This window comes from Mucor velutinosus, assembly GCF_035048745.1.
Source record: "Mucor velutinosus strain NIH1002 chromosome Unknown tig00000165, whole genome shotgun sequence".
Classification (NCBI taxonomy): Eukaryota; Fungi; Mucoromycota; class Mucoromycetes; order Mucorales; family Mucoraceae; genus Mucor; species Mucor velutinosus.
In genome coordinates this window covers 199,896-227,313 of record NW_027041913.1, presented here as the reverse complement: position 1 = coordinate 227,313, position 27,418 = coordinate 199,896, and the positions used below count along the sequence as shown (strand labels likewise).

At 41.6% G+C, this 27,418-nt stretch overlaps 10 protein-coding genes and 1 non-coding gene across 11 annotated transcripts; 7 read left to right on the top strand and 4 right to left on the bottom strand.

Moving 5' to 3' along the window:
- Positions 1 to 177: 177 nt before the first annotated feature.
- On the bottom strand, positions 178 to 3,273 carry ATC70_003005 (uncharacterized protein; the record flags this gene model as incomplete). The annotated part of the gene is made up of 8 exons (XM_064822373.1): positions 178 to 714; positions 775 to 870; positions 924 to 1,323; positions 1,379 to 1,478; positions 1,540 to 1,794; positions 1,855 to 1,983; positions 2,038 to 3,069; positions 3,126 to 3,273. The coding sequence occupies 8 exons, from the start codon at positions 3,271 to 3,273 to the stop codon at positions 178 to 180; spliced, it is 2,697 nt and encodes an 898-aa protein (XP_064678973.1).
- An 869-nt stretch (positions 3,274 to 4,142) lies between these two features.
- On the bottom strand, positions 4,143 to 4,215 carry ATC70_003004. The gene has a single exon. It is a non-coding gene; the product is annotated as a tRNA-Thr (tRNA).
- A 222-nt stretch (positions 4,216 to 4,437) lies between these two features.
- Positions 4,438 to 5,394, top strand: ATC70_003003 (uncharacterized protein; the record flags this gene model as incomplete). The annotated part of the gene is made up of 1 exon (XM_064822372.1): positions 4,438 to 5,394. The coding sequence occupies one exon, from the start codon at positions 4,438 to 4,440 to the stop codon at positions 5,392 to 5,394; it is 957 nt and encodes a 318-aa protein (XP_064678972.1).
- Positions 5,395 to 5,819: 425 nt separating this feature from the next.
- ATC70_003002 (uncharacterized protein) lies at positions 5,820 to 8,753 on the top strand (the record flags this gene model as incomplete). The annotated part of the gene is made up of 1 exon (XM_064822371.1): positions 5,820 to 8,753. One exon carries the CDS (start codon positions 5,820 to 5,822, stop codon positions 8,751 to 8,753), a length of 2,934 nt encoding a protein of 977 aa, XP_064678971.1.
- A 529-nt stretch (positions 8,754 to 9,282) lies between these two features.
- NDC80 (kinetochore-associated Ndc80 complex subunit ndc80) lies at positions 9,283 to 10,452 on the top strand (the record flags this gene model as incomplete). The annotated part of the gene is made up of 1 exon (XM_064822370.1): positions 9,283 to 10,452. The coding sequence occupies one exon, from the start codon at positions 9,283 to 9,285 to the stop codon at positions 10,450 to 10,452; it is 1,170 nt and encodes a 389-aa protein (XP_064678970.1).
- A 1,593-nt stretch (positions 10,453 to 12,045) lies between these two features.
- ATC70_003000 (uncharacterized protein) lies at positions 12,046 to 12,990 on the top strand (the record flags this gene model as incomplete). The annotated part of the gene is made up of 1 exon (XM_064822369.1): positions 12,046 to 12,990. The coding sequence occupies one exon, from the start codon at positions 12,046 to 12,048 to the stop codon at positions 12,988 to 12,990; it is 945 nt and encodes a 314-aa protein (XP_064678969.1).
- A 65-nt stretch (positions 12,991 to 13,055) lies between these two features.
- ERG27 (3-keto-steroid reductase) lies at positions 13,056 to 15,590 on the top strand (the record flags this gene model as incomplete). Its single annotated transcript, XM_064822368.1, has 1 exon — positions 13,056 to 15,590. One exon carries the CDS (start codon positions 13,056 to 13,058, stop codon positions 15,588 to 15,590), a length of 2,535 nt encoding a protein of 844 aa, XP_064678968.1.
- Positions 15,591 to 15,924: 334 nt separating this feature from the next.
- Positions 15,925 to 17,295, top strand: ATC70_002998 (uncharacterized protein; the record flags this gene model as incomplete). Its single annotated transcript, XM_064822367.1, has 1 exon — positions 15,925 to 17,295. One exon carries the CDS (start codon positions 15,925 to 15,927, stop codon positions 17,293 to 17,295), a length of 1,371 nt encoding a protein of 456 aa, XP_064678967.1.
- A 1,964-nt stretch (positions 17,296 to 19,259) lies between these two features.
- Positions 19,260 to 20,099, top strand: ATC70_002997 (uncharacterized protein; the record flags this gene model as incomplete). Its single annotated transcript, XM_064822366.1, has 1 exon — positions 19,260 to 20,099. The coding sequence occupies one exon, from the start codon at positions 19,260 to 19,262 to the stop codon at positions 20,097 to 20,099; it is 840 nt and encodes a 279-aa protein (XP_064678966.1).
- A 2,251-nt stretch (positions 20,100 to 22,350) lies between these two features.
- On the bottom strand, positions 22,351 to 24,390 carry ATC70_002996 (uncharacterized protein; the record flags this gene model as incomplete). The annotated part of the gene is made up of 1 exon (XM_064822365.1): positions 22,351 to 24,390. One exon carries the CDS (start codon positions 24,388 to 24,390, stop codon positions 22,351 to 22,353), a length of 2,040 nt encoding a protein of 679 aa, XP_064678965.1.
- Positions 24,391 to 24,447: 57 nt separating this feature from the next.
- On the bottom strand, positions 24,448 to 25,836 carry ATC70_002995 (uncharacterized protein; the record flags this gene model as incomplete). Its single annotated transcript, XM_064822364.1, has 1 exon — positions 24,448 to 25,836. The coding sequence occupies one exon, from the start codon at positions 25,834 to 25,836 to the stop codon at positions 24,448 to 24,450; it is 1,389 nt and encodes a 462-aa protein (XP_064678964.1).
- Positions 25,837 to 27,418: the final 1,582 nt, after the last annotated feature.

Genomic DNA, 27,418 nt, shown 5'->3' with positions numbered 1-27,418 from the left:
TTTATATACCCTTAAATCAAAAAGGAAAATAAAATGTTCCTTTAAGAGTACAAAGTGATCGAAACAAATGTAACATCATCATATTATATTGTAATAATGTCTAGGAGTATACGTGAAACGTTACTTTTCTGCAGAAAGAAAAACTTATCTAATATTAAGCTTCAAGGGAATTTATTTCTATTTAGCACCAAGCACCTCTCTAGCTATTTTGCAGGACCACTGCACCTTGTCCAATTCAGCCTGATCGAGCCCAGTGTGTCTGCCGTGGACCACGGTATCCAGCATAAAGAACTGGCAGCCTTGCGCCAATGTTCGCAGCTCAAGGATCTTTGCAAACACGTTGGCAATGGCTTGTGCACCGCCAGAATGCAATTGCAACAATAAATTAGCAAACAAAATCTCCAAGAAGATACGAGCATTACGTTGCACAGACATGAAATTAACACTCTTTAAAACTGCTAATGTAAGTGCTCCATCAGCAATCAAGGACGCATAAAATTTGGCCATGTTGGACAACTTGCTGACACGGATATTCTTGCTGCCTTCATCGTGGACGCTGTTCTCTGTCGCACTTCGCTCTAGTCCACCCACTTCGCTCTCACCGCATTCTCGGAGAAAATCCCACAGACAGTATTGAAAGGTCACCTTGAATGAATGATCTACTTCACATAATCGCTTGCTTACTAGCATGTAGTATGGGTTGAACGTTTTTTCCTATTTAGGAAGTAGATACGATCAGCTTACACTGCTTATTACATTATACACACTACTTACATTGCCTGTACATTGTAACATGACACGACAAATTTCACGTTGTTGTACTTCGCTTAGTCCCAGTTTCATGAGCTTTTCAAATGCGTCCAAATAATCCTAAAACGCAGCATTATTATATAATATATTGGACAATGTCACCCTGGATTTACCTCGGAACTCATGATGGTGACAAAGATTGTCCTACGGATATCTGTATTCATGCCCTGCTTTCTTGCAAGCTTCAGGAGAGCCTCTTGCAACGATTGATCCTTCTTCAAGTCTTCGGGCATTTTGGTTGTGCTGTATTTGCTAGAAGTGCCAACCAAGTTGTCCTTCCATGAAGCGCCTACCAACCACCATTTACCCTTTGTTTCAACATTACGGATATCGTCCAAACTGACACGCAATGCCTCTGTGCTACGCACTGTACGCTTCTTAGATAATCCGTTTAGGAATTTCTTCATTTTCGATACCATTTCCTTGTCACCGTGTCCTCCAGCAGTCTGGTTATTTTTGATCTTGTTGTTCTTTACATTGGCAATTGTTTCAAGCATGAATTTATGACGTGTGCTAAAGAACGTGTTACTGTGCGTGCATAACCTTTTGTGCATGATTCTTTGCTTACGATATAGTTGCAGGATCACGTTTAGCTGTCTCCTTTTGAATTTCATCGATAATGTGTTTTAGAGAGGTGGGATCATCGCTGCGCATCTCAGGCCCAGCAGCTAACGTGTTGGTGTGTGAGTGATCGTGTAGTATAGAATAGCATGTGCAACTACTACTTACTGCGAACGATGCGAAGCAGCAATTCAACACTGTTTTCATCCAAATGTTCAATCAGCATACGCACAATGTCATAAATGATAATACAGGACAAGACTTGAAAGTTGTACAATTCCAAGATCAAGGTCAACAGATTCTTTGACTCTCTGGACCCTTCTGGCCCTTCGTCTCCATTGTCGTCTCCACGTTGAATCGACGCTTTGCATTTCTTGTACTCTTTTTCAAACAGTTCAACCAAGGTTTGTACGAGATGTGCAGCTATAAATCACATGTTAGGGCTTTGTGTTGCTTCAATTTGACTCCTTAAATTTTGCTTACCAAATTCTATACCAATCAAACGATACAGACTAGCAACAATGGTGGCATAAGTAATGACAAATGAGTCCAGTAAATTTGATTTTTGTGAGATGGAGGTCAGAATGATATCAGTGAGAGTGGCAGTTACATCTATCGGATATACGTTAGAACACTTTTCAATGGCCATCCAGAGTAGAATCTTACCATGGCGAGGATATGTGCCGTAACATTTCTCAATTTCAAGCAGAATGCTCTCCATGTTGCTTTCACTCAGTCTGTTCAATTGACCCATAAGTTGTTTATGCAACTTGATTTGCATTTCTGATTTGCCTGCTGGTGCTTTTCTTAAATGAGGTGGTACGTATTTGGTCAAGACACTGCTTTTAGACTGCTCGGCAGCCTTGGGTGGTTCAACAGCCTTTTCAGATTCTTCTTCTTCTTCTTCATCGTCTTCTTCAAGCGTCATTTCGTCATTATCCACATCATCTTCATTAATCAATTCTGCTTCTTCGTCATCTTCACTATCGCTTTCATTCAAAAGGCCATCCATTTCCATATCCTCGTCGTCGTCTTCATCCTCATCATCTTCATCACTCTCGAATCCAGCAAACATATCGTCCATAGCCTCCTCGGCTTTCTCTTCCATAGCTGCCTTCTTCTTTTGGTCGTTTTGACGTTGCCTCTTCTTTCTGAGGTACTCTAAATCATCATCGTTTTCGCCATCTTCGCCTTCAATATTACCAAGGACCTCCAGTAGGCCATCTTCCTCGAATTCCTTGCCCAAAGACTTATCCTTCTTCTTGTTTAGGCCTAGTTTCTTTTCCCAATAGGCAATATCACGATCGTCTTGCTCGAAATCTCCATTATCGACAATGACTTTACCCGCTTCGTTATGGATCAAATTATCAGATTGCAACATTTTGTAAAGACCTGGATTGGATTTCTCCAAACGCTTCATGGCTTCTGCAGACGATTTCGTCTTTTTGGCTGCAACTGGCTTTTCCACTTTGTTGTTGCTTTTGATTTGTGGTTGTTTTTTGCTTTGTACCTCTGTCGTCGTTGTCTTTTGACGCTTATTGTTATGGTTGTTTGCTTTGACAGATTCTTCAATGGGCCTTTTTCTTTGATGGCGCTCTGCATTACGCTTGCCTTTCTCTGCCTTCTTTTGCTTCCTTAGCTCTTTTCGGGTAGAAGCTTTGATGGTGAATTTCTTTCCAAATTTACGATCGTCTGTCTCTACATAGGGAAAGTGTCAATCACAATGTAAATGTCAACGCAACTCCAAAAAATACCTTGTTCATCTAGTTCTTCCTGCATTGACCGAGGAAGCGTTGATCCTGGGGTATGTGCATGTTTTTTGTATCCTCCTTTTCTCAAAGATTGCTGTTGAGGTCTCATACTTTGGATTTGCAGAGCAAGTTCTGAAATCTCTTGTTCCATTCGATTTGTATTGAAAAGTTCTTTAGGGGTGACTGTACCTAGGACCGTTTTTTAGACAATCAGTTACATTTTAATGCAGATCAATTCGAACGACTGAAATTACATTTTTGCATCAACTATGAAATTAGACAGTGAAGGTTTTCATTGTAGTTGTTGCTGCAGATGTACCTCATGCGTTTGATGCAAAAAGCTACCTTCCAAACTTGTATAGGGCATCTTAAACTGACAGAAAGTGCCAGTCAATTGCTGGCCAATCTGGGCTTCACGACTTTGAATACAGTCGACATTGTGATTTGCTTCTAATTAAAGACGTTATTAAGCACATAAGATGATATATCCAGCTTTAACATTGCATGCCAAATTCTTTTATCTTACACAAGACAAACATCTCTTGAGGTTATCTGTAAATAGCAGACTGTGATATCACCATTGACTGTATGCTTTATTTTACCATTCAAAATGTTCTTAGACATCTTGATTACTTGTTTTCAATCTTGATATTACAAATAAAGAAATAAAAGCAACGATGAATACCATGGACGATTTACAACTTTGTCACACTAAACCAGGTGCTTTAGCAAGGGCTAAAGAAAGATCACCACACTAAATAGTGATTATACTTGGAGCCAGGATAACTGATACATGATTAGACATTGACTTGATTAGTAAACAGGTAATGAAAGCGAAAAAAAGAGAAAATAAAGTTTATAAATCTCTGCATAATAATTTGTTTGAGTGTAAACGCTAGAGAAGCAGATCATAAACGGACAAAACGATATTTGAATAATAAAATCGTAGAAACTAGAAACAAACACAATCAAAAACTAAAGGCTACGCACACTATAGTAAGAACCACAGCAAAAAATGAATGCCTGCTAACAGAATCGAACTGTTGACCTTCTGCTTACTAGGCAGACGCTCTGCCAACTGAGCCAAGAAGGCATCTCTTCCCGTTTTTCGACACTTTTTGCCACCCTCTTCGGAAAAAGTATCCTAAAAACCACTAAAAAACGTAATATCTCATCATCCAGTACTCCAATCCACTCGAAATTGTATCAGTATACTTGCATCCATCAACAGTTTATTGTGTTATAATTTCAGAATTGTCGTACACCTGTTTCATATTTTTTCGAATTGTTGGAATTTCAAAAAATATTCAACGCCATGGACACCAATCTACAAGCCCTGGATATGAGTCACTTTCCAGCGATACTGCAACAAATCCAGCAACAACTTACTTTGGTAACAGAGAAAGTTAACAAGCATGAGGACCTCCTTACACGTTTGGCTGCTTTGGAACAAGAAAACAAGGATCTGAAAAAAATTTTACAAGACAAGGACCTGGTTATTCAAAAATTACAACAAGGTCCAGTTACTAGTCACACCACTTCTCCTGGTTCGGGTCGACCCAAGGGGGGCGAAAGTTCCTCTATCCCAGTGTCTCCAAAGCCTCTCAAGGAAGCTCCTAATTTCGCCCAAATCGCTACTGCTGCTGCTCACAAGCCTGATCCTAAGAAAAAAGACAAAAAACGTCTTGCTGCTGGTCGTGCCTTTACCACTGCTGCTACCAAAGGTGTCCAGGGCTATCAATATGTATATATTGGTAGATCCCGAAAGATCCAACGTTCTGAAGTGCGTAAGCATCTAGCTAATGCTAGTGTTGATCTGGGTCGTGTCTTGGATATCTGCTTTCCTGCCTCCCATGTTATTGGTGTTCTGTTGCACGTTCAATACGTTGAGGAGTTTACTGCTCTATTGACCAAGGCTAAGGGTGAACTGTTTCCTGCTTTTGATCCATTGGACCCCAGCAATATTGCTGATCCCAAGTACGCCAGCCTCTCTGATGATGATCGTCATGCTCTGATTCACCAATTTACTGAAGCTCGCTGCCTGCAAACTTTGTCCTTCCTCCGCCCACTTAATGTTAGTGGTGTCGGTAAGTACTTTATACAGAAAGGTTGGATCTGCGATGAAAGTCTCTCTGTTGCCGTTGCTCAGGCCGTTGAACGCTTTGCTAAGAAGGAGCCCAAAAAGGCTGATTTCCTGTTCCGTCGCAAGCTGAACTCTGATTCCCAGGACAAGGCTGGATCTGATAGTGATATGTCTGATGTGGATCAATAATGAGTTCCTTCTCTGCCCCATCTATACTGCCTAATAATGTTAATGTGCCTGTCTCCCCGGTTTTCGTCTCTCTTTCACTCTGGAATGCCAATGGTCTTCGCCAATCAACAGTCCATGATGTTCTCTCTCATGTACTGGATACTCAGGTTCTGCTGGTTACTGAAACTTGGCTTACATCTGGCTCTTTTCCAACAAACTGGTCTCAATTCCATCTCTATGGTTCAAAAGTACCTGGTGCTTTCAATCGTGGTTCTGGTGGTATCACTGCCTTTGTCTCTCCTTCCTGTCCCTTCACTGTCTCCCAACTACCTTCTTATAATCCGCACACTCTGTCTCTAAAGGTTGGCACCCTTACGGTTCATTGTGTTTACTTTCCTCCACCCTTATCCTCTGATAAGGTGCTCTCGGCCCTTAGTTCACTACCTATGACTAGGGATACTATCCTCTGTGGCGATTTCAATGCTCGGTTGGGTTCTCTCACTGGTGATGCTATCTCCAATGCTCGTGGTAATGCTCTCAAACCTTGGTTTGATGAACATTGCTTGTCTGTGCTCAATGCGTCTTTGGCTTTTGGCGTTACGACGTACTCTTCTTTTCGGCAGCAGCAAGAATTGAGTAGTGTCATTGATTTGTTTTTGACAAATATTGGTGATGTTGCTTTGGTGAATCCTCAACTGGTGGTTGAGTCTGATCTGTCTCTTGGTTCTGACCATCGATTGATGTCACTTACTTTCGGGTATGTGCCACCTCTCGATGACACTGTGGCTCCTGGTGATTCTGTTCTGGCTCCTCGGCGTCAATGGAAGCTCTCGAAATTGACGAAAGAGAAGCCTTTGGGCTTACTCCGTGAATCCTTTCGATCTTCTGTTGCTCCTCTGGTTGGTACTCTTTCTGGTTTGGTGTCTGCTCCTCCTGGTGTTCGTCCAGATATTGATGCACTCAACGATTCTTTGAATCAATGTTTGTATGAATCTCTGGATAGTTCTATTGGTGTAAAATCCGGTCGTCCTGGCCATTGGAAGAAGTACTGGACACAAGAAATTCAGGATGCTGCTACTGCACGCGATCGCTCATATAGTCAATGGAGGCATGCCTTTGGTATTGCCAAAATTGAAAAATGGTTCTTATACAAAGTTGCTCATCGCAAGTTTCGTTCCCTGGTACAAGCTGCAAAGCGAAGGTCCTGGCAACAATTCTGTACTGCCCTGGAGTGTGATTTCTCAAAAGCTACTGCTGCTATTAAGCGCATCAAGCGTAATAAAGAATCCTCTCCTACGTACAACCACCCTGATGGTCCTGCTGCTTCTGTCACTGCTATGGGTTCTCATCTCGCTTCGGTGTATGATGGCTCTCTGCTTGCCACTGCTACTCGTCCTGCTGCTCCTCCCACTTTTGACTCTGTTCTGCCTTTTTGTGTGCCTGTGGATTTGTCACTGTTCGATGTTGATACTCTTGTATCTCACATTCAGCGGCTCCCAACACATAAAGCTCCTGGTCCAGATCATATCAAGGCTGAGATGCTCAAGTCCTTGGTCTCTGAGATTGCTCCTGTCTTGTCGTTGCTCTTCAAATTGTGCTATCAATGGTCGTATACTCCTGCTCTCTGGCGCCAAGCCCAAGTCTTTCCCATTTTCAAGAAAGGTGATGCTTCTGATCCCGCCAACTATAGGCCTATTTCTCTGACTTCTGTTGTGCGCAAACTGTTTGAGTTCTCTCTCATGCCTGAGCTGGATGCCCATTCTCCTGCCCTTGACATTGCCCAAGGTGGTTTCCGCCCTCAACGTAGTCCTCTGGATCAAGCCCTCTGCTTGCATGACTTGATGCATGATTACTTTGTTGCGCACCGTCGTCGTCCTGTTGTCGCTTTCTTGGATATCAAGTCAGCATATGACACAGTCGATCGTCGTGTTATCTGGTCTGCTTTGGCTGGTTCTAGTCTTCCTCGTGCTGTTCTGGGTCTGTTGATCAACATGTTTGATGATGTGTCTGTTTCTGTCTTGATTGCTAATCACAACTCGGTTGCTTTCTCTCCTGTTACTGGTGTTCTGCAAGGCTCAGTGCTCAGTCCCCACTTGTACTCGTTGTATATCAATTCTTTACCGAGTCTTTTGCGTTCTGGTGCTACTGGTGCTACTATGCTGCCTGTGCCTGGTACTGATGCTCCTATTGCTATCAATAGTCTCCTGTTCGCTGACGATGTGGCTGTCTTTGGTTCAAAGTCTGAGGTTCAGCGTATGTTGGATCTTGCTGCTGGTCATTCTGTCTCTCTTGGATATAGGTGGAAGCCTTCCAAATGTGCTGTGCTTGGTACTGCTGCTGCTCTTGCTGGCTCTCCTCTGGTACTATACAATGAAGCTCTGCCTGTCGTTGACGAATTTACATACCTTGGTATGCCATTCCGATACAAAGGCCTGCATGCTCCGGGTATTCTGTCTCTGCGTTCTGCTGGTGCTGTCAAGACCATGGCTCTGTTAAACTCTGTTGGTGTCAACCGCAATGGTTTCTCTTTGCTGCTCTCCTCTCGCCTGTACAGGACATTTATTCGTCCTAAGCTTGAATATGGTCTGGCTATCTCCCATCTCTCTGCTCGTGATTTTACTGCTATGGATACTTTACAAAACCGACTTGTTGGCATGTTTGTGGGTAGTACTTGGGTCAATGTCGCCAAGCACATTACCTGTCTTCCCAGTATCAAACATCGCTACAATGTCCTGGCTACCCGTTTTGCTCTGCGTGCTGATACTCTGCCTGACGATTGTCTGCTGGTTCTACTTCGTGCCCATTTGCACTATACAAGGTTGGATCGTTTTATATGTGAAAACCCTCTGTATCAGTCGCTGCCTGACCCTGTTCCTTCTTCTGCTGGCTTGCGCACTACCTTTGCTGCCTATTGGCAAGATCAGGTTGATCTCCAGCTCTCTGCTGCTGCTGTCACTGGTCGTCATACTTTGCTTCGTGCTTGTCGTCCTGACACCACAAGGCCTGATCCCATCCTCTATCTGCCTCTTGGTCGTATTGCCCGTAGTCGTTTGGTCCGTTGGCGCCTTGGTCGCTTCACAAACATGCGTGAGGAGTGCCCATGTATGTCACCTGCAGGTGTTCACATCTCTCGTGATCACTTTTTGTACTGCCGTGCTCTTGATCCTGACTTAATCGATGCCTTGCCGCCTGCTCCTCCTGGTGTGCACCGTATTGATCATGCTCTTAATTGCCTGCCAACCACTGCCTCTGCTGGCCCTCCTGCTTACTGGTCTGCTCTACTGAACCTACTGTATGCTATCGATTGCCTTGTGCATCCTCTGGCTGTCATTGCTCCGGATCCAGATCCAGCGTCTCTTTGGTACTCTCGTACTGGTTGATCTGACAGGGATGAACATGTTCCATTGTTGTTTTCTACGTGCGGCTCCTCGGTGGTAAGTCATTATCAAAGTTCCCATCCGTTGGTTGTCCCTCGAGATCCTCAATGTGAGCACCACTAGTCTCCATGTCCTGCACTCTTGTCACTGCATTTTTTGTCCTTTTGAAAGTGCTCTGGAGGATTTTTTTAGTTACTTGTTATATATTTGTTCTTGAAATTAGGCTATGCTCCCATCGAGTGCCCACTAAATTTCATATAAATAAAAACCAATCTTAAACTGAGCCAAGAAGGCACCTTTCTTTCCGCTAACCAATTTTTTTAATACATTGAAGCCCAGTAATATTGAAAAAATTGATCCAACTCTACAAATCCATACAATACATAGCAAGAACACCATTCCAGACGACACCAAAGTAAACCAGGCATTAAGCTCTGCGTCCTCTCTCTCTCCAGGTCAAAAACGGCCAAGTTCCTCAAGATCTCCACCTTTTTTCGCTGTAGATTTCACTCAACAGTTGAAAACAAAGAAAATGACACTCTCTCAAACCTCTCAGCACCACCATCCACAAACATCAGTTGATATCATCAACATTTCTACTGATTTTGGACCAACAACTCCTCCATCTGCCTCTCCAGCGAGTGAACAGCAACTTTCAACCTTTATGATTGAGGTTCGAAATCGCTTAGCTCGTCTGGAAACCGCCCATGTCGAAATTGAGAGGTTAAAAACAGCCCTGGCAGAGTCTGAAGCTGCTCGTCACGCTCTCGAAGCCCAACTTGCAGCTGCTACTGGTACTACAACTAGCCTGGCTCCCAAGCCATCATCATCCCACCCACCTCCTGCCACTACTACCACCACAATAGCATCAGCATCAACTACATGCACCAATGCTACCTCTGCCACCTCTTTGTCTCCAGGAAATCAACCATCTTTTGCTGCCGTCGTTGCATCTAATACAGGTGCAAAGCGTAAGAAGAAGCCTGCTGCTCGTCCTCCTCCTCCATCTGCCACCAAGGCATCCGCTACTCTTGCTCGTCTTTTTGCTCCTCAAAGTGATATACCATCTGGTTATCAATTTGTGTACTATGCTACTCCTGTCCGCCGTCGTCTTTCTGAGCTGCGTCGCCTTGTTCAAGGCGTAGGATTGAATAACTCTCGTGTGCTGGATATTCAATATCCTGTACAGAATGTGATTTCTTTCCTTGTTCATAATGACTATGTACTCACCCTCACCAAAGCCATGCATCTACATGGTCGTGGCTGCTCTCCGTTGATTGACTTTGATCCATGTGATCCAGTCAATCTCAAAGATCCCAAATTTGCTTCTCTCTCTCCTGATCTGCGTGTCCAAAAGGCCATTGAGGTCGAAAACCTTCGCTGCCTTCGTTCGCTGTCTTTTGTCCGTCGCTCTGTCCGTGTTTCTGTTGCTCGTTCTTTTCTTTTGTATGATCGCATCAACCAAGCCCAATTTGATGCCATTTTGAAAGAAGAAATGCCTGCTCGTTCCTCCTCCTCTGCTGCTGCTAAACCACCATCCCGATCCTCTGATCAAGAGCGTTTAGCCAAGAAACAACGTTTGAGTTATCTTGGCTACCTCTTGCATCATGATGCTGAAACTGCCTCTCTCTTGGCTTATGCTGTCTCCCCAACTCTCTCTGCTACCAAGGATCTTGAAATGTCAGAGCCTTCTGATAACTGATTGACACCTTGTTGTTGAAATCGTTTTGCTCTCTCATTCCCACTCTCATTGTTTCTATTTCTGCTGCCTTTGTGGTAGTGTCCGTATTCACTTTGTCCTCCTTCTCTGCTTCTTTCTCGTTTGGTCTTTGTCTCTCTACTCATTTTGCTATATGCAAATGCCTCGTTTTCTCCTTTTTTTTCTTGCTTTTTTTGTGCCACTGAGGTCTGTGGGTTTATTTTGTCTGTGCTGCTGTCTGAACATCGAGGTATCCTCAATTGCATGTCTCATACACCATAGCTTCTTATTCTCTACCCTTTTATCTCACTTGTTTTACTCCTTTTTCCTGCCTGTACTTCTTTTTTACCAGTTTAATTTTTAGTTTAGGACCTTTTTTCCCTTTTCTGGACACTTGCATGTTGTTCCTGCATGGAGATCAAACTATCAATTTAAGCTTTTTTGCTGTACGTCGCTTCTCAAGACTTGCAACTAATGATCCAAAGATCGCATGCATATAAGTCTATATTTTTTACATTGCTAATTCATTGTAATCAATAAACAACCATAAATTTTCGCCTGAGCCAAGAAGGCAATTTGATGATTTGATACGTGTGTATCTTTCTCTTGGTTACTTGGCTCTATCTCGATTTCCTAAAAAGGCAATATACCGTATATGGAAAAGGCGCAATGTGGTGGATTCAAGGTATAATTCTCTAACTTATCTACTATGTCTTACTTGAAGGGTTACTCCTCGTTGGTGTGGTGTTCTGGTGCATTGACACACTCATATAATTGTTGTAAAACTGTATGTTATCTCTTGATGGTGCGTTGATACTGTTATTCTAGTCGATGTGGTCTCTATTTGGTGTATTGCTAATCAATGTTGGTGCTTACTCAATTGGTGTCGCTTCTATTTTGTTGTTGTTACATATTCGTTTGATCGTGGTGCTTCTTGTCAAGTTTAGCCGAAATCTAATCAGTATTTGGAGCCGATAATGTTGAATCGATGAATTAGTCAGGGATCTAAATGAGATTGCGCGCTAATAGCCAAGCATTACTATTTCGAAATGTGGATTTGACTCTGGACTTTGACTCAGGATAGATGCAAACCAATTAATGTCGAATCGATGCAAGATTCAAGTGGAATTACAACAATGGAATTGGGGTGTTACTATTTTAAACGATAGGATCGACTCAAGAACGCGGGTACATGAAATTGACGTTAAATTGAAGGCAATCCAATTTGAGGTTACATTTGATCAGGGCACTGACATTCGGATCTGAATTGAGCCTGACAGGAGAATAACAATAGAACAATGACATATATAAATAGTATTTTGAATTGCATCTTAATAAACATCATCCATTTTTTTTCTTCTTATTCTAATCTGGAGTTTAGTTACTAGTGCCAATCTAGTACGAACAAACCTAAAGAACCCTTAAATTCATCTCTCATAATTATTGGGATAGTTCTTACAGTCTTCCTTTCCACACAACAATACTTATATCTTGATTACCAACTACCAAGGTAATCATTATAGAGAGCTTGATATTTATCAGTTGGTCCGGGCTTCAATGGTTACTAACTCGTCGTTCTCCCTAAAGATAATCCAAATGGCAATTGACAAGAAAAATGGTGGTGAACCTAGCTCTGGTGGTCGTTTCCTTAGGGAACCTAGGTCCTTTGATGGCGTCAATGAGGAACGGGCAGCCACTTGGATGTCAAGAATGAATCGTTTGAAGAAAAGCGCAAGAATAAATGACGAAGAAATGCTGCTCATCGTCGAGGAAAACCTGGTTGACAAGGCTGAATCATGGTGGAACGTTGTTGGGTCCAAGGCCGACACTTGGGAAAAATTCGAGAGTCTCTTCAAGGCTCAATACCTATCTGACTTGGAGGACAGATGGTGGTCCGCAATTTATGGGCTCAAACAAGGGGATGAATACCGCTCCGTTGACGAAGTAGCCATACGAATGGAGGAGCTGTTCAATTTGCTAGGCAACAAGGATCAAGGCCTTCTGGTGCGCACCTTTTTGAATGCCATCAATTCCAACATTGCGTATGAAGTCGAGAAGGAAAGTAAACCTGCCACTTTTGCGGTCGCCAAGGAAAGAGCTAGACAAGTGGAGAAATCTCAGTTAAAATATGGTGTTGTAGCTAGCAACCGTCAAGGCGCTTTAGAAATTGGTCCTCTGAGCAACATGCAAGAACAAATAGCGGATAACCACGAAATCACGGACAGCAATTCCGAGATTTCAGCCATGTCAAGTGTGATGTCTTTGGTAGACAAGTTGGAGAAATTGTCAATTAACTTGGTTGCCTTACAAGAAGCTACTGTGAACAACAACAAGAACAGTAATGCATATGGTAGTGCCCCTCGTCGTTCTTACTCTGGTGGAATTGTGTGCTTCTTATGTGGAGAACCCGGGCATAAGAAATATGAGTGCACCAAGGAAATGGTCAATGATGCTAAGGCTCCTCCGGTTACTGGTGCTAATAGCTTACCTTTGGGCACTAATGGAAAGGATTCGGGAAAAGCCAGCGAGTATCAACAGTAGAGGTTGTTGATACTCAATTCCCAAATCCTCTACACTCATCGTCTTCTTTGAATCTCATCGATACCATGGTGGAAGCTGAAGAGTTAAATGAAGTGTACGCTATCAAGAGAGCTAATCCGGAGGTCCCCGAGGTCTTAAATGCTAACAATCGTGTCGCTAAGAAGAAGCGAGTATCGCCAGCAGGGCAAACTGTATCCAAGGAAATCACGATGAAGGAACCAAGACCGACAAGAAAGGCTCGTGTGTTGAAGGTGCCAACCAAATCATTAAACGTGTGGAACAAGCTTTCTGAACTGGATTCTGGTTTATCCATCTTGGACTGGGTTGCGATTGACAAGGACGCTGCTAAGGATCTCGTGGATGGTCTTCGTGATCTACGGAAGCAAAGGCCAAAGCGTACTAAACGGCACCTGATGGAGATGGATGGTGGCAGCAAGGAACCTCCAAACAAAATCAATGTTGTCCAACATGCTGCTGATTCTGATGTCTCTGAGGCTTCTTCATATTACGACTCTGACCCATCTAGTGATGGTGACTCCATGGCATCTTTCAGTTCAGGCACTGATTCGGATCTCAATTTCGATGACACTCACTCAGTATATCGTTATCCTTACGATTTAGCAAAAATGAAATGGAGTTCCCCTCTCAAGGCTGAAATATCGATCAATGGAAGGAAGGTGATTGCTTGTTTCGATACCGGTGGCTCCATAAGTGTTATCTCAAGGTCCTTGTGTGAATCTCTAGGTATGGCGTGCAATGGCGACTCTCTGCAATTAGTGGGGTTTAACAACGAATCTGCTGGTGCGCGTGCGGACATTGTGATGGATGTACCAATTTGCATCCAAGGCAAACACATAAGGCCAGAACATATGTGCGTCCAAGATCAAACGAATGCGGATCTTCTAATCTTGGGTATTCCATGGTTGCAGGCTTATGGTGTTGAACTGGACATTGCGAACTCTATTATCAAGGTACCTACCACTTCTGGTCTTGTTAAGTTGCAGGGTTTTACCTCGCACATTCCAGGTTTGGTGCACGACAAAAGCAAGGAAATCTACAAGATTGAACTGGCCAAGAAACATGCTGCATCGTTGGAGGAAGATCTGATACCGGACACATTTGAGGAAATCAAATATGACAAGGACAATATTGCTGAAGGTGCCCCAGAATTTCTACATGATCTACTAAATGAATTTAGCCATGTCTTCTCTGAAGTGTCGGGTCTGACTAAAATCAAGGGGCACAAAATGCGTGTGCAAGTCGTGGAGGGTGCGAAACCTATCAAGAGTAAATGTTTTCGTCTGAGCTGGGAAGATGAAGACGCTCTAAACAAGTACGTGGATGAAATGTTGGAACTGGACCTAATCGAGGAGGCTGATGGCACTTGGAGTTCTGCTGCGTTCTTGGTTGGGAAAAAGGATGGCTCTCGGCGTTGTGTAATCGATTACAGAAAGGTGAATAAGTTGATCGTACAAACAAACTTCCCAACACCAACCGTGGCGGAACTGACTGAACTGACGGCTGGAATGAAATATTTTTCGTGTCTGGATGCTTCTTCTGGGTACCACCAACTGGAAATCGATCCTGAGGATACTTTGGCTCGTGACCTCACAGGGTTTGTTACAAAGCGTGGGACTTTTCGGTACAAAGTATTGCCGATGGGTATATCAGTAGGCGGCTCAGAATTTCAAAGAGCGATGCACTCTATTTTTAAGCATATGATTGGTGAATCAGCTTGCATTTTCTATGATGATGTCTTATGCTTTTCTAGAACAAGAGAAGCTCATGAAGCACACTTACGGGAGCTATTTGAAGCAGCGGAAAGGGCCAACTTAAAGTTCAAGCGAAAGAAGTGTCATTTTGGGCAAGAATCGGTTGAATATCTGGGGCATATTATTAGCAGCGAAGGTTCAAGACCAGGTGATCGCAATGTAGAGAAGATCAAGTCATTTCCGCCCTGTCAAAATGTTTCTGAACTCAAGAGTTTTCTTGGTCTTACTGGTTTTTTTAGGAAGTTCACACCAAATTATGCAACAATTGCCAAGGAGCTAGTTAGCCTCACAAGAAAAGGAGTCAAATTTGTATGGGGGCCAGAACAACAGCAAGCATTTGAAACTCTTAAGCAAATCCAGTGCAGTAATCCGGTGTTGGCTTTCCCCGATCGTCATAAGGTGCAAATACTTAGCGTTGATGGCAGTCTATCAGGCCTTGGTTGTGTTCTTACCCAAGTAGATCAATTCAATGAGCATGATCGCAGTAATGAGCAAGTTATTGGCTATGGTTCCAGAAGTCTCAGAGGGTCTGAAAAGAATTGGCATATTCATGAGGTCGAGGCTTTCGCAGTGGTTTGGTCAATCCAACATTTCCAACACTACCTTAAAGGAAGAGAATTTATATTGATCACAGATCATTCAAGTTTGGTGTATATCTTCAACCCAACTAAGCAATCTCCCAAGCTGTCAAGATGGTGCGCTGCTGTCATGGAATATAATTTCAAGATCTTGTACAAACCGGGTCCCTCTAACATAGCTGATCCGCTATCTCGCTGCATTCCATTACCCGAGTTTATCAAGGAATTTGGGCCTGCTCGAATTGTGTAATCGAGGTACCTGAATTAATTTTCTCAAAAAAAAAAAAAAATATTTATAGAGCAACATGTCAAAAAAAAAAAAAAAATTTATAGAGTAAAATGTCAAAAAAAAATATTCATAGAACTTATATATAGTAGAATCAATCAAAATAACAATAAATATCTTTATCTTTATCCTTCCATTAAATTTTCAATCTAGCCATCCCAATTGTACTTTCAATCCCTTTTGATCCACTTGCCTTGGTTAATTTTGATCTGGATTTGGTGTTGATTTGATCCCTTCATCCTGTGTGTTGATTGTATTTTCTTAAACATTGTCTCTCTAAACTGTAACTGTTGTAAGCATGGCTATCTCCCTTCCCTGGTATATCAGTCTCTACTACTTCTTATTAAATGGTTCTTATCCAAAGGGTGCTGATCCCAAGGTTTGCCGTAAGATCCGCTATCACTGTGCAAGGCTAATGTTGGCTGACGATGGACGTGTGCTTGAGTTGAATACTGGTCGAGAGTTGTTGCATGAAGGCACCGCTCTGCAGAAGGTTCAAGAAGTTCACAAGGAAGGTCACCAAGGCATTTTGAATACACTAGATAAGGTGGCAAGGCACTATATGATACAAGATTGTCGTGAGTTGGTTACTACTGTGGTGAAATCGTGTGATACATGCCAGTACAGAGCAAGAATTCGTTTTTCCAAATCGAACCCAATGAAGGTGATCAAGACTCCACGTTCTCCCATGAATTTTGTGAGTGTTGATGCAATCGGTCCTCTCTCCACTACATCCAAGGGAAACAAATATATTTTGACAGCTATTTGTGGTCTGACAAGATGGCCTATGGCTCGTGCTGTATCTACTATCGATGAAGTTACTACCGGTGAATTCTATTTTAGTGAAATTGTGTCAAGATACGGTGTACCTGCTAGATTGCTATCCGATCGAGGTGCTAATTTCATCTCTACTTACGTTCACCAATTTTTGAAGCAAATCGGTTGCAAGAACATCATGGTGACAAGTTATCGTGCATCTGCTAACGGTATGGTTGAGAAGTTAAATCACTCCCTGGTGTCTGTGTTGGCGAAAATTGCAAGAGATGAGCGAAATATTGATCAATGGGACAAGTATGTGGATTCGGCTCTAATGGTTTTAAGGTCAACAAAGAATACCGGCACTGGGTATAGTCCAAGTTACTTACTATATGGCTATGAATTCCGTACTCCAGCTGTGTGGGTTAGTCCTCGTCTTGATTACGTTGAAGGTGAAGAAGAAGAAGAACTCAAGGAGCGAATTGAATTGATTGGCGATAAGTTACATGGCGTAAGGGAAAAGGCGCGTGAATACTCGGACGAACGCAAGGCTAAGGCGAAGATTCGTTATGACGCAAATGTACATTTCATCAGGCAATATGAAGTTGGCGAGCAAGTGTTATTGAAAAACCCAATCCAAGACAGCAAATTCGGTGATAAATGGGAAGGTCCATACAAGGTTGTGCAAGTTAACAAGAGTTCTGGCACATACCACTTAACGGGCAAGAACAGTTTACGATTGAAACATGCTGTGAATGGTGATCGACTCAAGCCGTATAACAATGAGGTGCAACGTATGATTCCCGATGTGATGATTTCGCAGGCGTCAGATCAGTTTCAAAGGTGGGTTGAAGCAAACAGAGTGAACATGTTGGAAGCAAGAGAAAAGGCGTGTTTCGAAATCTCTTTGTAGCCAAGTTTTAAGGGGGCGGTGCGTGATACGTGTGTATCTTTCTCTTGGTTACTTGGCTCTATCTCGATTTCCTAAAAAGGCAATATACCGTATATGGAAAAGGCGCAATGTGGTGGATTCAAGGTATAATTCTCTAACTTATCTACTATGTCTTACTTGAAGGGTTACTCCTCGTTGGTGTGGTGTTCTGGTGCATTGACACACTCATATAATTGTTGTAAAACTGTATGTTATCTCTTGATGGTGCGTTGATACTGTTATTCTAGTCGATGTGGTCTCTATTTGGTGTATTGCTAATCAATGTTGGTGCTTACTCAATTGGTGTCGCTTCTATTTTGTTGTTGTTACATATTCGTTTGATCGTGGTGCTTCTTGTCAAGTTTAGCCGAAATCTAATCAGTATTTGGAGCCGATAATGTTGAATCGATGAATTAGTCAGGGATCTAAATGAGATTGCGCGCTAATAGCCAAGCATTACTATTTCGAAATGTGGATTTGACTCTGGACTTTGACTCAGGATAGATGCAAACCAATTAATGTCGAATCGATGCAAGATTCAAGTGGAATTACAACAATGGAATTGGGGTGTTACTATTTTAAACGATAGGATCGACTCAAGAACGCGGGTACATGAAATTGACGTTAAATTGAAGGCAATCCAATTTGAGGTTACATTTGATCAGGGCACTGACATTCGGATCTGAATTGAGCCTGACAGGAGAATAACAATAGAACAATGACATATATAAATAGTATTTTGAATTGCATCTTAATAAACATCATCCATTTTTTTTCTTCTTATTCTAATCTGGAGTTTAGTTACTAGTGCCAATCTAGTACGAACAAACCTAAAGAACCCTTAAATTCATCTCTCATAATTATTGGGATAGTTCTTACAGTCTTCCTTTCCACACAACAATACTTATATCTTGATTACCAACTACCAAGGTAATCATTATAGAGAGCTTGATATTTATCAGATTTTGTCAGATGCTAATATGTAGAGATAGTATATGCAATCTGAGATCTGATCGAGATATAAATGGAAGTAGATATAGAGAGTGTGCAGGAAGATGTTATAGCCTTTTAGTTGAATGAATAAAAAGGTGCTTTATTAATATTAGATTTGAACATTGATTTTATCCAATATAGTTTGTGTAATGTTGTGCGCTATCCAGGTTAATCGCTGTTTAATGTTCCTGGTAGCTGGCGCTCTAGGTTTAAACCTGCGCTTCTTATTCTTGTTTGTGTTTAGTATGTCAATGATATCCTGCAGATCTAAATCATTGTCAGAATATCCTTCAACCCTGACAATTTGTCGTCTTGTGAGATGGATCTAATAGGTAGAATTAACAAAGAAATAGAGTGTAACTACTGTAGGGGGAAAAACTGTCCCGTTCGTTCAAATAATCTTGACTTTTACCCAATATATTGCCAAAACTCAAAAAGAGAATCCCTCCCATACTGCGTTCGATAGAACAGCTAACAGGAATTACAGTAGCATAAAAGACTTATGGTTGGACTATATTTTAATCCCAGTATAACCAGCCAAAGTGGGAAGTGTCAAAAATGTTAGGCGGGTAATTCTAGATGATATAAAATGGTTGATGTCTTTAGTTCCAATAAACGTATCGAAGAAATCTAAAAAACTACCCGCAGTATGCCCAGGATATTTAATATCCCAGGAGCACTCTAAAAGTGTAAAAGAAGCTAGTTTCTTCATGTATTTTCTTTATTTCTTTGCTTTCTTATTTTTTTTCAAAACTTTCATTTTGCCTGCTCGTTTAACACAAGATTTGCGCAACATTCTCCAATCTTTGCTCTAACGTGGTCTTTCGCTCTCAAAGATAAAGAATTTGTACCCAGAAGTGGGTAATTCTACCCTTACAAGGCTCAGAAAACTATATTGTCCTGACCCAGCTAGACCTCTTGGCGGAAGACCGAAAAAACTTGATGCTAAAACTATGTCCCTAGTGTCAAGAGGACTTCTATCAGGTGCTTTAGATAATCCCCGAGCAGCACAAGAAATTTTAAGATCGATGGGCCATGATATGTCAATTAATGGCATCCGCAAGTCATTGAGACGAAATGGACTTAAATCTCGTAGAAAAGTAAAGACCAATTTTGTTAGCAAGACAAACAAGCGGCTTCGATTGGCGTGGGCTAAAAAGCATAGGCATCTTACTATTGCTGATTGGCGTCGTTGGGTGTTTTCGGATGAAACAAGAATAAACCTTTGGGGCTCAGATGGTAATTCCTTTTACTGGACGAATGGTGGCCGAATCATGCAGTCGTATCAAGTCAAGTCTCAGTTGCAGGGAAATGACGGTGGGGTCATGTTCTGGAGTTTCATAACAGCGGAGGGGCCTGGTTATGGTACTACCATTATCGAAGACGCAATAAACTCGGGCTTGTATGTCGATATTTCGAAGACATCATTGAACGACACTCTTGCGCACTTTGGGAAGACACCATCTGATGTGCGATTTCAACAAAACAGAGCAACACCGCATACATCGGGCATTACTAAACAATGGTTCACCGACAATGGGTTTAACCTAGACGAAATCATGGATTGGCCACCCCAAAGTCCCGATCTTAATCCCATTGAACATGTCTGGCATCTCCTAAAGCTTCGTCTTAATAAGTATCCTACTAGGCCCTCTACAAAAGAAGAATTAGAGCGGCGTATTAACATTCAGTGGTACAAAATAACAAAAAAAGAGTGCCAGAAATATATTGATAGTATGCCTGCCCGAATCAAGGCTGTCATCAAGAGCAAAGGTGGTTCAACTCACTATTAATGATTTTATAATAAAATGTACATTTTTCTATATTTATTTTTTAACCAATAAAATCATTGGATTTTAGTTTTTGAAAAAGTTATAATTATGTATAGATAGCACTACTTTCTCTCATTCAAACGATATATATTTCGATTTTGTATACAAAGAAATGACCAAAAACTTGTGCAAAAAGACAAAATATTAAACGAACGGGACAGTTTTTCCCCCTACAGTATTTTACCTCTGCTTTATTTTTTTTGTGAAATCTATTTAAACCTGATTTCACTGCAATTTCTTTGCTTTCTTATTTTTTTTTCAAAACTTTCATTATGCCTGCTCGTTTAACACAAGATTTGCACAACACTCTCTAATCTTTGCTCCAACGTGATCTTTCGTTCTCAAAGATAAAAAATTTGTATCCAGGAATCTGTAACTCGTTTAGAATAACGAAATATAGACAGAGTAAATACATTTAGAAATGAATATATTTATTATGTTATTCCAAAATTGAATAGGGATCAAAACTAGTGTAGACATCAAAGGTATTTATAGTTATTTGACAGTGCCGCAGCAATAGGACCTTGATCTTGAATGCGGGATAGTTGTATAAGCCTTGAACCAGTTAACGAGAATGTGCTGCATAAGAACTCATGAATCACCAGTCAAGGATAAACAACAAAGATGATCCAGGATAGAATGTTCTTCCTAATAGCTTTGTCGGAAGAACATTTGTCGGAATTGAAACCCACTTCCAGGGACGAAAGGCTTTAGGCTACCACTCTCCAGGAACCAGGATATAGATTAGCCATTTGATGGCACCACTCATGTTCCTTCGTGCTGCTTGAATAAAGACCTCTCACTTCTACTATGCATCTCAGCTCATTCTCAGATCTTATGTAATATACAACGCCTAATACATTTGCCTCTCAGAGATGATCTATATCCTCAACAGGCTGCAGCCTTCCGGGTAAGAACTTTGGCTTTCAGATCGTCATGTTCGTACAGAACTTCAGGAACTAGTTGGAATTGGTCATCTTTAGCTCGTTGAGGTTGAGCATTGATGACCTTCTTGGACTGGCCTCGAGAGAGAACCTGGACCCAAGAAAGGTTAGTGGTGGTTGCCATGAGTGTGGAAAGTGTAACGCTGGAAGTGGTAAAGTTTTGGTGTGATTTAAGCAGCGGCGTAATTTTCACCTTAGGGGTAGTGATGGTTACGCGAAAGAGCCTATATTAAATCAAATTGTTGCTATCGATCCAACGCAACCCCTGAAGCTATTTTTGTGGGACCTTTATATGGAAAATCTCGACTTTTTGGCCAGAAACCTCTTTTTATATTTTCATAAATTGCTCAATAAGTTCATTCAAAACATCTACCTTACTTGGTACCATTGGATGCGCCTTGAAAAGTACTTTGAGATTGTATTAGGAGGCAAAGGATGATCTTCAAAACTTATATAGTCGAATCTTACAAAATAGTTGAATCAAGTCGAAGAAAGACACTTTCTGTCCAATCTTGAACAGAAAAATGTATTGTTCAGGAATAAAGGAACCACTATAATATGTAGGAAGAAGAAAGACTGACATTTATTGATGTGGATGCGTGGATCTTTATACCATTGATATGGTGTTACACAACATCCCACCGCTGTGATAAGATATAGAATTTAAATAAAGACTATGATATGAATGTATGAATGAAAATCGCGTTAAAAAACCTAATATAGGAAAAAGCTTGATGATGGGTAGAAGTTGATCAGTGAGACGGTTTCAGAAAAGACACATGGGTGTCTTTGTGTTTTTGACCTGTGGCATCATTGATTACATCGTATCTTATGGTGGACAGGACCTTCTGTATTGTGCAAGGACCTATCCAATCTACTTGTAGTTTTCTTGGATTGTTGCGAGTGGAAATACGATTGTTGAAGATGTATACTTTGTCATTGATTTCAAATTATGGTGTTAGTTTTTGGTTATCATATATTTTCTCCAAATGTTTGTGTACATGTTCAAATGTAACTTGAAGCTTGATTTGTAACTGTTTCGCTAAGTGTGATTCCGGGGTGTCTTGTTCATTGTATGAATCCAGTAATTTCTCTGGTATTATCGTTGATAATGGTGTGCGTGCTGTGCGCCCGTGGACCAACTCAAATGGGGACGTCTTGATAGAATGAAGATACATATTGCTGTATACAAATCGAATTATTATCCTCAAGTTGCTGCTCCATCTTGTAGATATCTGATTGATTTCCGTGTATGATAAAATCATCGTTCATAGTGTTTTCATGAATCGTTCCATTATCCCGTTGGCTGATGGATGATACGGCGGTGTGTATACAATGTTGATGTCTACATATCTTGCTACTTGCTGGGTGAATTGTGATCCAAGGCTGTTTCCGTTATCACACATGATTTCGTTGGGAACGCCATGTCGCAATATGAACTGTGTGTACATGATGGAAGCCAATTCTTGAGATGCTGTTGATCTGGTAGGATATAGTTCTACATATTTTGTGAATGTGTCTATAACCACCAAAACGTATTGATGTCCCGCGCTTGACGTTGGCAGAGGACCAAAGTAGTCGATTGCGACCTTGATGAACGGAGCTGTTCCATGGGTAGTGGTCATATTATGATTAGTAGAAACATGTCCCTTGATTCTTTGACAAATTTGACACTTCTGAATATAGGCATTGATATCATGAGTCATGTTGGTCCAGTACAGGTGCGCTTTTGCCAAGGAAGCCTTGGTCTTGGCGATACCGCCATGTCCTGCAAACTTAGAGTCATGATGTTTGCTGATCAGATCTGCTACCAGATGGCTAGGTACCCTTATGTACATGTCTGTGGCTATGGTCTTGTGCTGTTTGTTTTCTACCTTGTATAGTATGCCATCAACGATTTTATGCTTGGTGTACTTGACATTCGTGTTGTTAAAGTATGGTCGTAACATGGGATCCAGTCTTTGTTCCTTGGCCCAATCGATGTCCGGATGATGAGAGGCAATTGCATGAATCGCAGCACGAGATAGTGTATCCGCAGCATGGTTCACCTTTCCTGGTACGTATATAACCTTGAAATCATAAGCCTGTAGAAAGGGGCACCATCGCCAAAGTCTGGGTTGTTTGTCCGCATCGGTATTAAGAAGCCACTGGAGGGATGAATGGTCAGTGAATACGGTAAATTGGTTGCATTCAAGATACATCCTAAACTTCTTAACCCCAAATATGATGGCTAAAGCTTCCAATTCACGGATGGAGTAGTTTTTTTCAAACTTGGTGACACTGCGGGATGCGAAGGAGAGAGGGTAAGGTGTGTCATCGTACCGTTGGCAGAGTATGACAGCAATGCCTGCTGAGGTGGCAGCATCGCAATGAAGCTCGAATGGAAGTTTGAAATTGGGTTGTTTCAAGTAAGGTAATGCAGCGAGAGACCTTTTGAGTTCTTGAAACGCGTGCTCCTGTTCGGATTCCCAAGCGAATGGTACATCTTTGATCTTCAAGCGTCGAATTGGTTCCACCATCACTTGATACTTGGATATAAACTTGGAATACACTCCTGCCATGCCGAGTAACCTTTCAACCTCTTTTATATTTGTGAGAGCCCGTAGATTAGCGATAGGTGTAACTTTATCCATGTCAGCATGGACGCCCTGATCAGAGACAATGAAACCTAAGAAATTGATTTGATTTAGCCCAAATTGGCACTTTTCAATGTTGACGGTCAAATTGGCTTCTCTCAGTCTCGTTGGGAGTTTGCGTAACCGGAGCACATGATTGTCAAAGGTATCAGAGAACAGTATGGTGTCATCTTGATAAGCGATAGCAGTTCTGTATCTCATGTCCCCGAGTACCTGATTCATTAATAATTGAAAGTGTGCTGGGGCATTTTTCATCCCCATGGCCATTGTGTTAAAAACGTATGTAGAGTTAGGTGTTACCAGGGCACACTTGGGCCTGTCAGCAGCAGCAATGGGAATTTGAAAATAGCCTGACAGGAGATCTATTTTTGAAAAATATTTTGCATTGCCCAGAGACTGAAGTGCATGATAGAGGTTAATAAATGGATACTTGATAGTCTTTGTGATCGCATTTAGTTTGACGTAGTTTCCGCATATGCGAAGAGAGCCGTTTGGCTTAGGGACCGCTGTTACTGGGAAGCCCCAATCCGTGAAGTTGACTTTACTAACAATTCCATTGCGTTCCAGTTCAGATAGCTTGGCGTCGATCTTCGATTGTATGTCAGGATGGTAATGTCTTCTTGGTCGAATGTAGATGGAAGGATGGTCTCCCGTGTCGATGGTGAATTCCATTTTGGTAGTAACCGAGGGCTTGTCCGAGTCTTTGCGTAGTAATTCTTTGAACTCTTGTCATAGATCTTGTATCCGAGCATCTTGGGAATCGGTTAATTGGATGTTACAACGCCTTGTAGCCGTAGTCTTGTAATGTAAGTTTATATGATAATTGTCAGATTGTAGTGTGAACATTTTGAGTTTAGTATTCATATTGACCTGAAATCTGCACATAAAATCCCAGCCGATGATAGCCTGACGAGCCAAACCGCGTATAACATGAAATTTCGTTTCGTAACCAAAAAGATTCAATTTAGTAATACCCATCGTTTGTGCTGTACGATTGTTCACGTCTGTGTAACTGATGATCCGATTGTTGTCTATTGCCAACTGCAGAGTAACACATGTGTCATAATCCATGGCAGTGATGGCAGAACCTGTGTCCCATAATGCATGAATAGTGTGATCTCCAATGACGATTTTGGTTGTGGGAGTGAAACTGTCATGTTGAGTGGTTCGAATAGCATGCATGGAAGTAGTACGAATGTGATTAAGAGGAACCGGGGACCCCAATTCCATTAATCCTGAGTCATCCTCTGGGTGTTCAATAGTGTCTGTCTGATACACAGAGGATGCTTGTGTGGGACATTCGTAATTACGATGTTCGCCGAAGCAGTGACCGCAGACAGGATGTCCTTGTTTGTTGTATAATCGAGGTACAGGATCCGGAGGAAATCGTGAACGAGGTTTGGAATTGAATGCCTTTTTGCTATTTCTGAATGGTCTTTTAGTACTTTTGTCTTTGTACGAGTTTGAGCGATTAACATGATCGACTTCCATTGGGTCATCCATCGTGGATTGAGTGTGGGATCCCGAAAAGTGTGCTTGTTCATCAGTATTATCATTGAGCCTAGCCTTGTGTTCAAAATCGATGGCCTTCGTGATAACTTCTTGCACCGTTGTGACCTTAGCGAGTTCTACATACGCTGTTAATGTAGCAGGTAATCCTCTGTCGTGTAGAGATTGAGTAAATAAACAGATTTGATGAGCATCCGAGATATGATTATTCGGCAGCAGACTTAGCAAATGTTTCCATTTAGCACTATGTAGTTTGATGGACTCCTGCTTGGGTTGTTGACATCGCTTCAAATTGGACTTGAACTCTCGATATTCCTCGTCGGCAGGACGACCAAATTGTAACAGCATTTGTTCAGTTACGTTGGCCCAGTTTTGTCTGACTGAGGAAGGTAAGGTAGGTAACCAGTTTTTGATGACGGGAGGCATGAAGCGACCTAGCTGGACGGTACAGATATCCATGTTTTCAATGCCTACGAAATTTACCTGTAATTCAAATTCTTTGATGTAGGTACGTAAGCTAGAGTGCGATTCATACCGTGGCATGTCAATAGACTTGACCTTTTCAAGGTTCATGTATTGGATGAACTCCTTGGTGTTGGAATCAGCCATGTTAAAGGACTGTGAAGTGGTGTGATAAGATGATGTGATAAACGAGGTACTGTTTGTTGTGGTGTAAACCTTTCGAAGGGATGCGATGAATTTTACTTGCTGCGTGAAGTAGTTATTTGGTTTTGTTGTTCGGGCCTGTTTGCGAGTAGGAGATTGCAGCTGTGTGCTGGAGCGATGTTTTGTGATCTTGCGATATGTGTGATCTTGCGGTATGCGTGATTTGGTGTAGTCGAGTGTGAGCCTCTGATATATCTAGTGGTTTCCGGGTTCGAGAATCTAGTTAGGGAGCCCCACCGTGTATTGTTCAGGAATAAAGGAACCACTATAATATGTAGGAAGAAGAAAGACTGACGTTTATTGATGTGGATGCTTGGATCTTTATACCATTGATATGGTGTTACACAACAAAAAATGTTCTGGATTTGAATCAGTTTTGGCGGCTGGTGCGGCCGGCTAGCAGACACAATGCCCTTTCCATCATGAAGGCAATACAATAATAGATACTTTTGAAGCGTATGGAAAGTAGGTGGCAAATCATATAGCATTATCGTTAGCTATGCTGTTCTTTTTGAATCTATATTTGATAACGCCAGTCTATCAAAATACTTGTTAGATCAATTTCTTTCCTTTTTGAGGCTTTGAAAGTGTTTAGGGACCATAAATTTATCATGTTATGATATTACATACAGGCAAAATCTCTTGACGTTAAATTATATGTATATGATTAAATTATGTACAGGCTTTAAAATACATTGGTCATAGCAATCATTGGACAGTACAAGCTTTGAAACAAGATGCAATCATAAAAGAGCATAATATTGAAGCTAATGACAAGACGTGGTTGTTTTTTATTAATGTGTATTTGAGTTTATGAAATCACCATACTTGATGGATTAAAATATTTCAGATTTTTGAGGCTATTTTGACTTGTATAGATAGAGGTAGCAGAGATATAAGAATGACTTGGCCTTGTATAGATGTCAGGCATTAATTGTCTTGATAATTGATTGAGTAAGAGGAAGCACAGATGAGAGTAGGGCTTGACCTTGTATAGATGTGGAGATGGTATATTTGAACAGTCTTGTCATTTTAGGAGCTTGTAGGAAGCACAGATGAGAGTAGGGCTTGACCTTGTATAGATGTAGAGATGGTATATTTGAACAGTCTTGTCATTTTAGGAGCTTGTAGGAGGCACAGAGAACTTGGCTTGATAGCATTTGGAGAGGACAGTTTGCTTTAGATGAGATAGAACATGAGATGGCAGAGGTAACTAGATAAAGATGAGATGAGTACACAAGTACTGTGGCATGAGTGCGTAACAAACCATTTGGGCAAAGAAAATTGACCATCAATAAAAGGAACCAACACTATATAAACAGGTACCAAGGTGTAAACTTGCTTCATCCATCACAAGATCATCGACACGCTCAAGCCGCCTCCATCTCCGGATCATAGGGTTAAACCCTACTCTCGTCGGCAATAAAGCTTGTGATCATCCCGTAGCATGACCAATGGATTTGTCCTGCAGTCTACCCATGATTATGAAGCGGTGATCCTACTCAGTCCCTACAAAGTAGTTTTT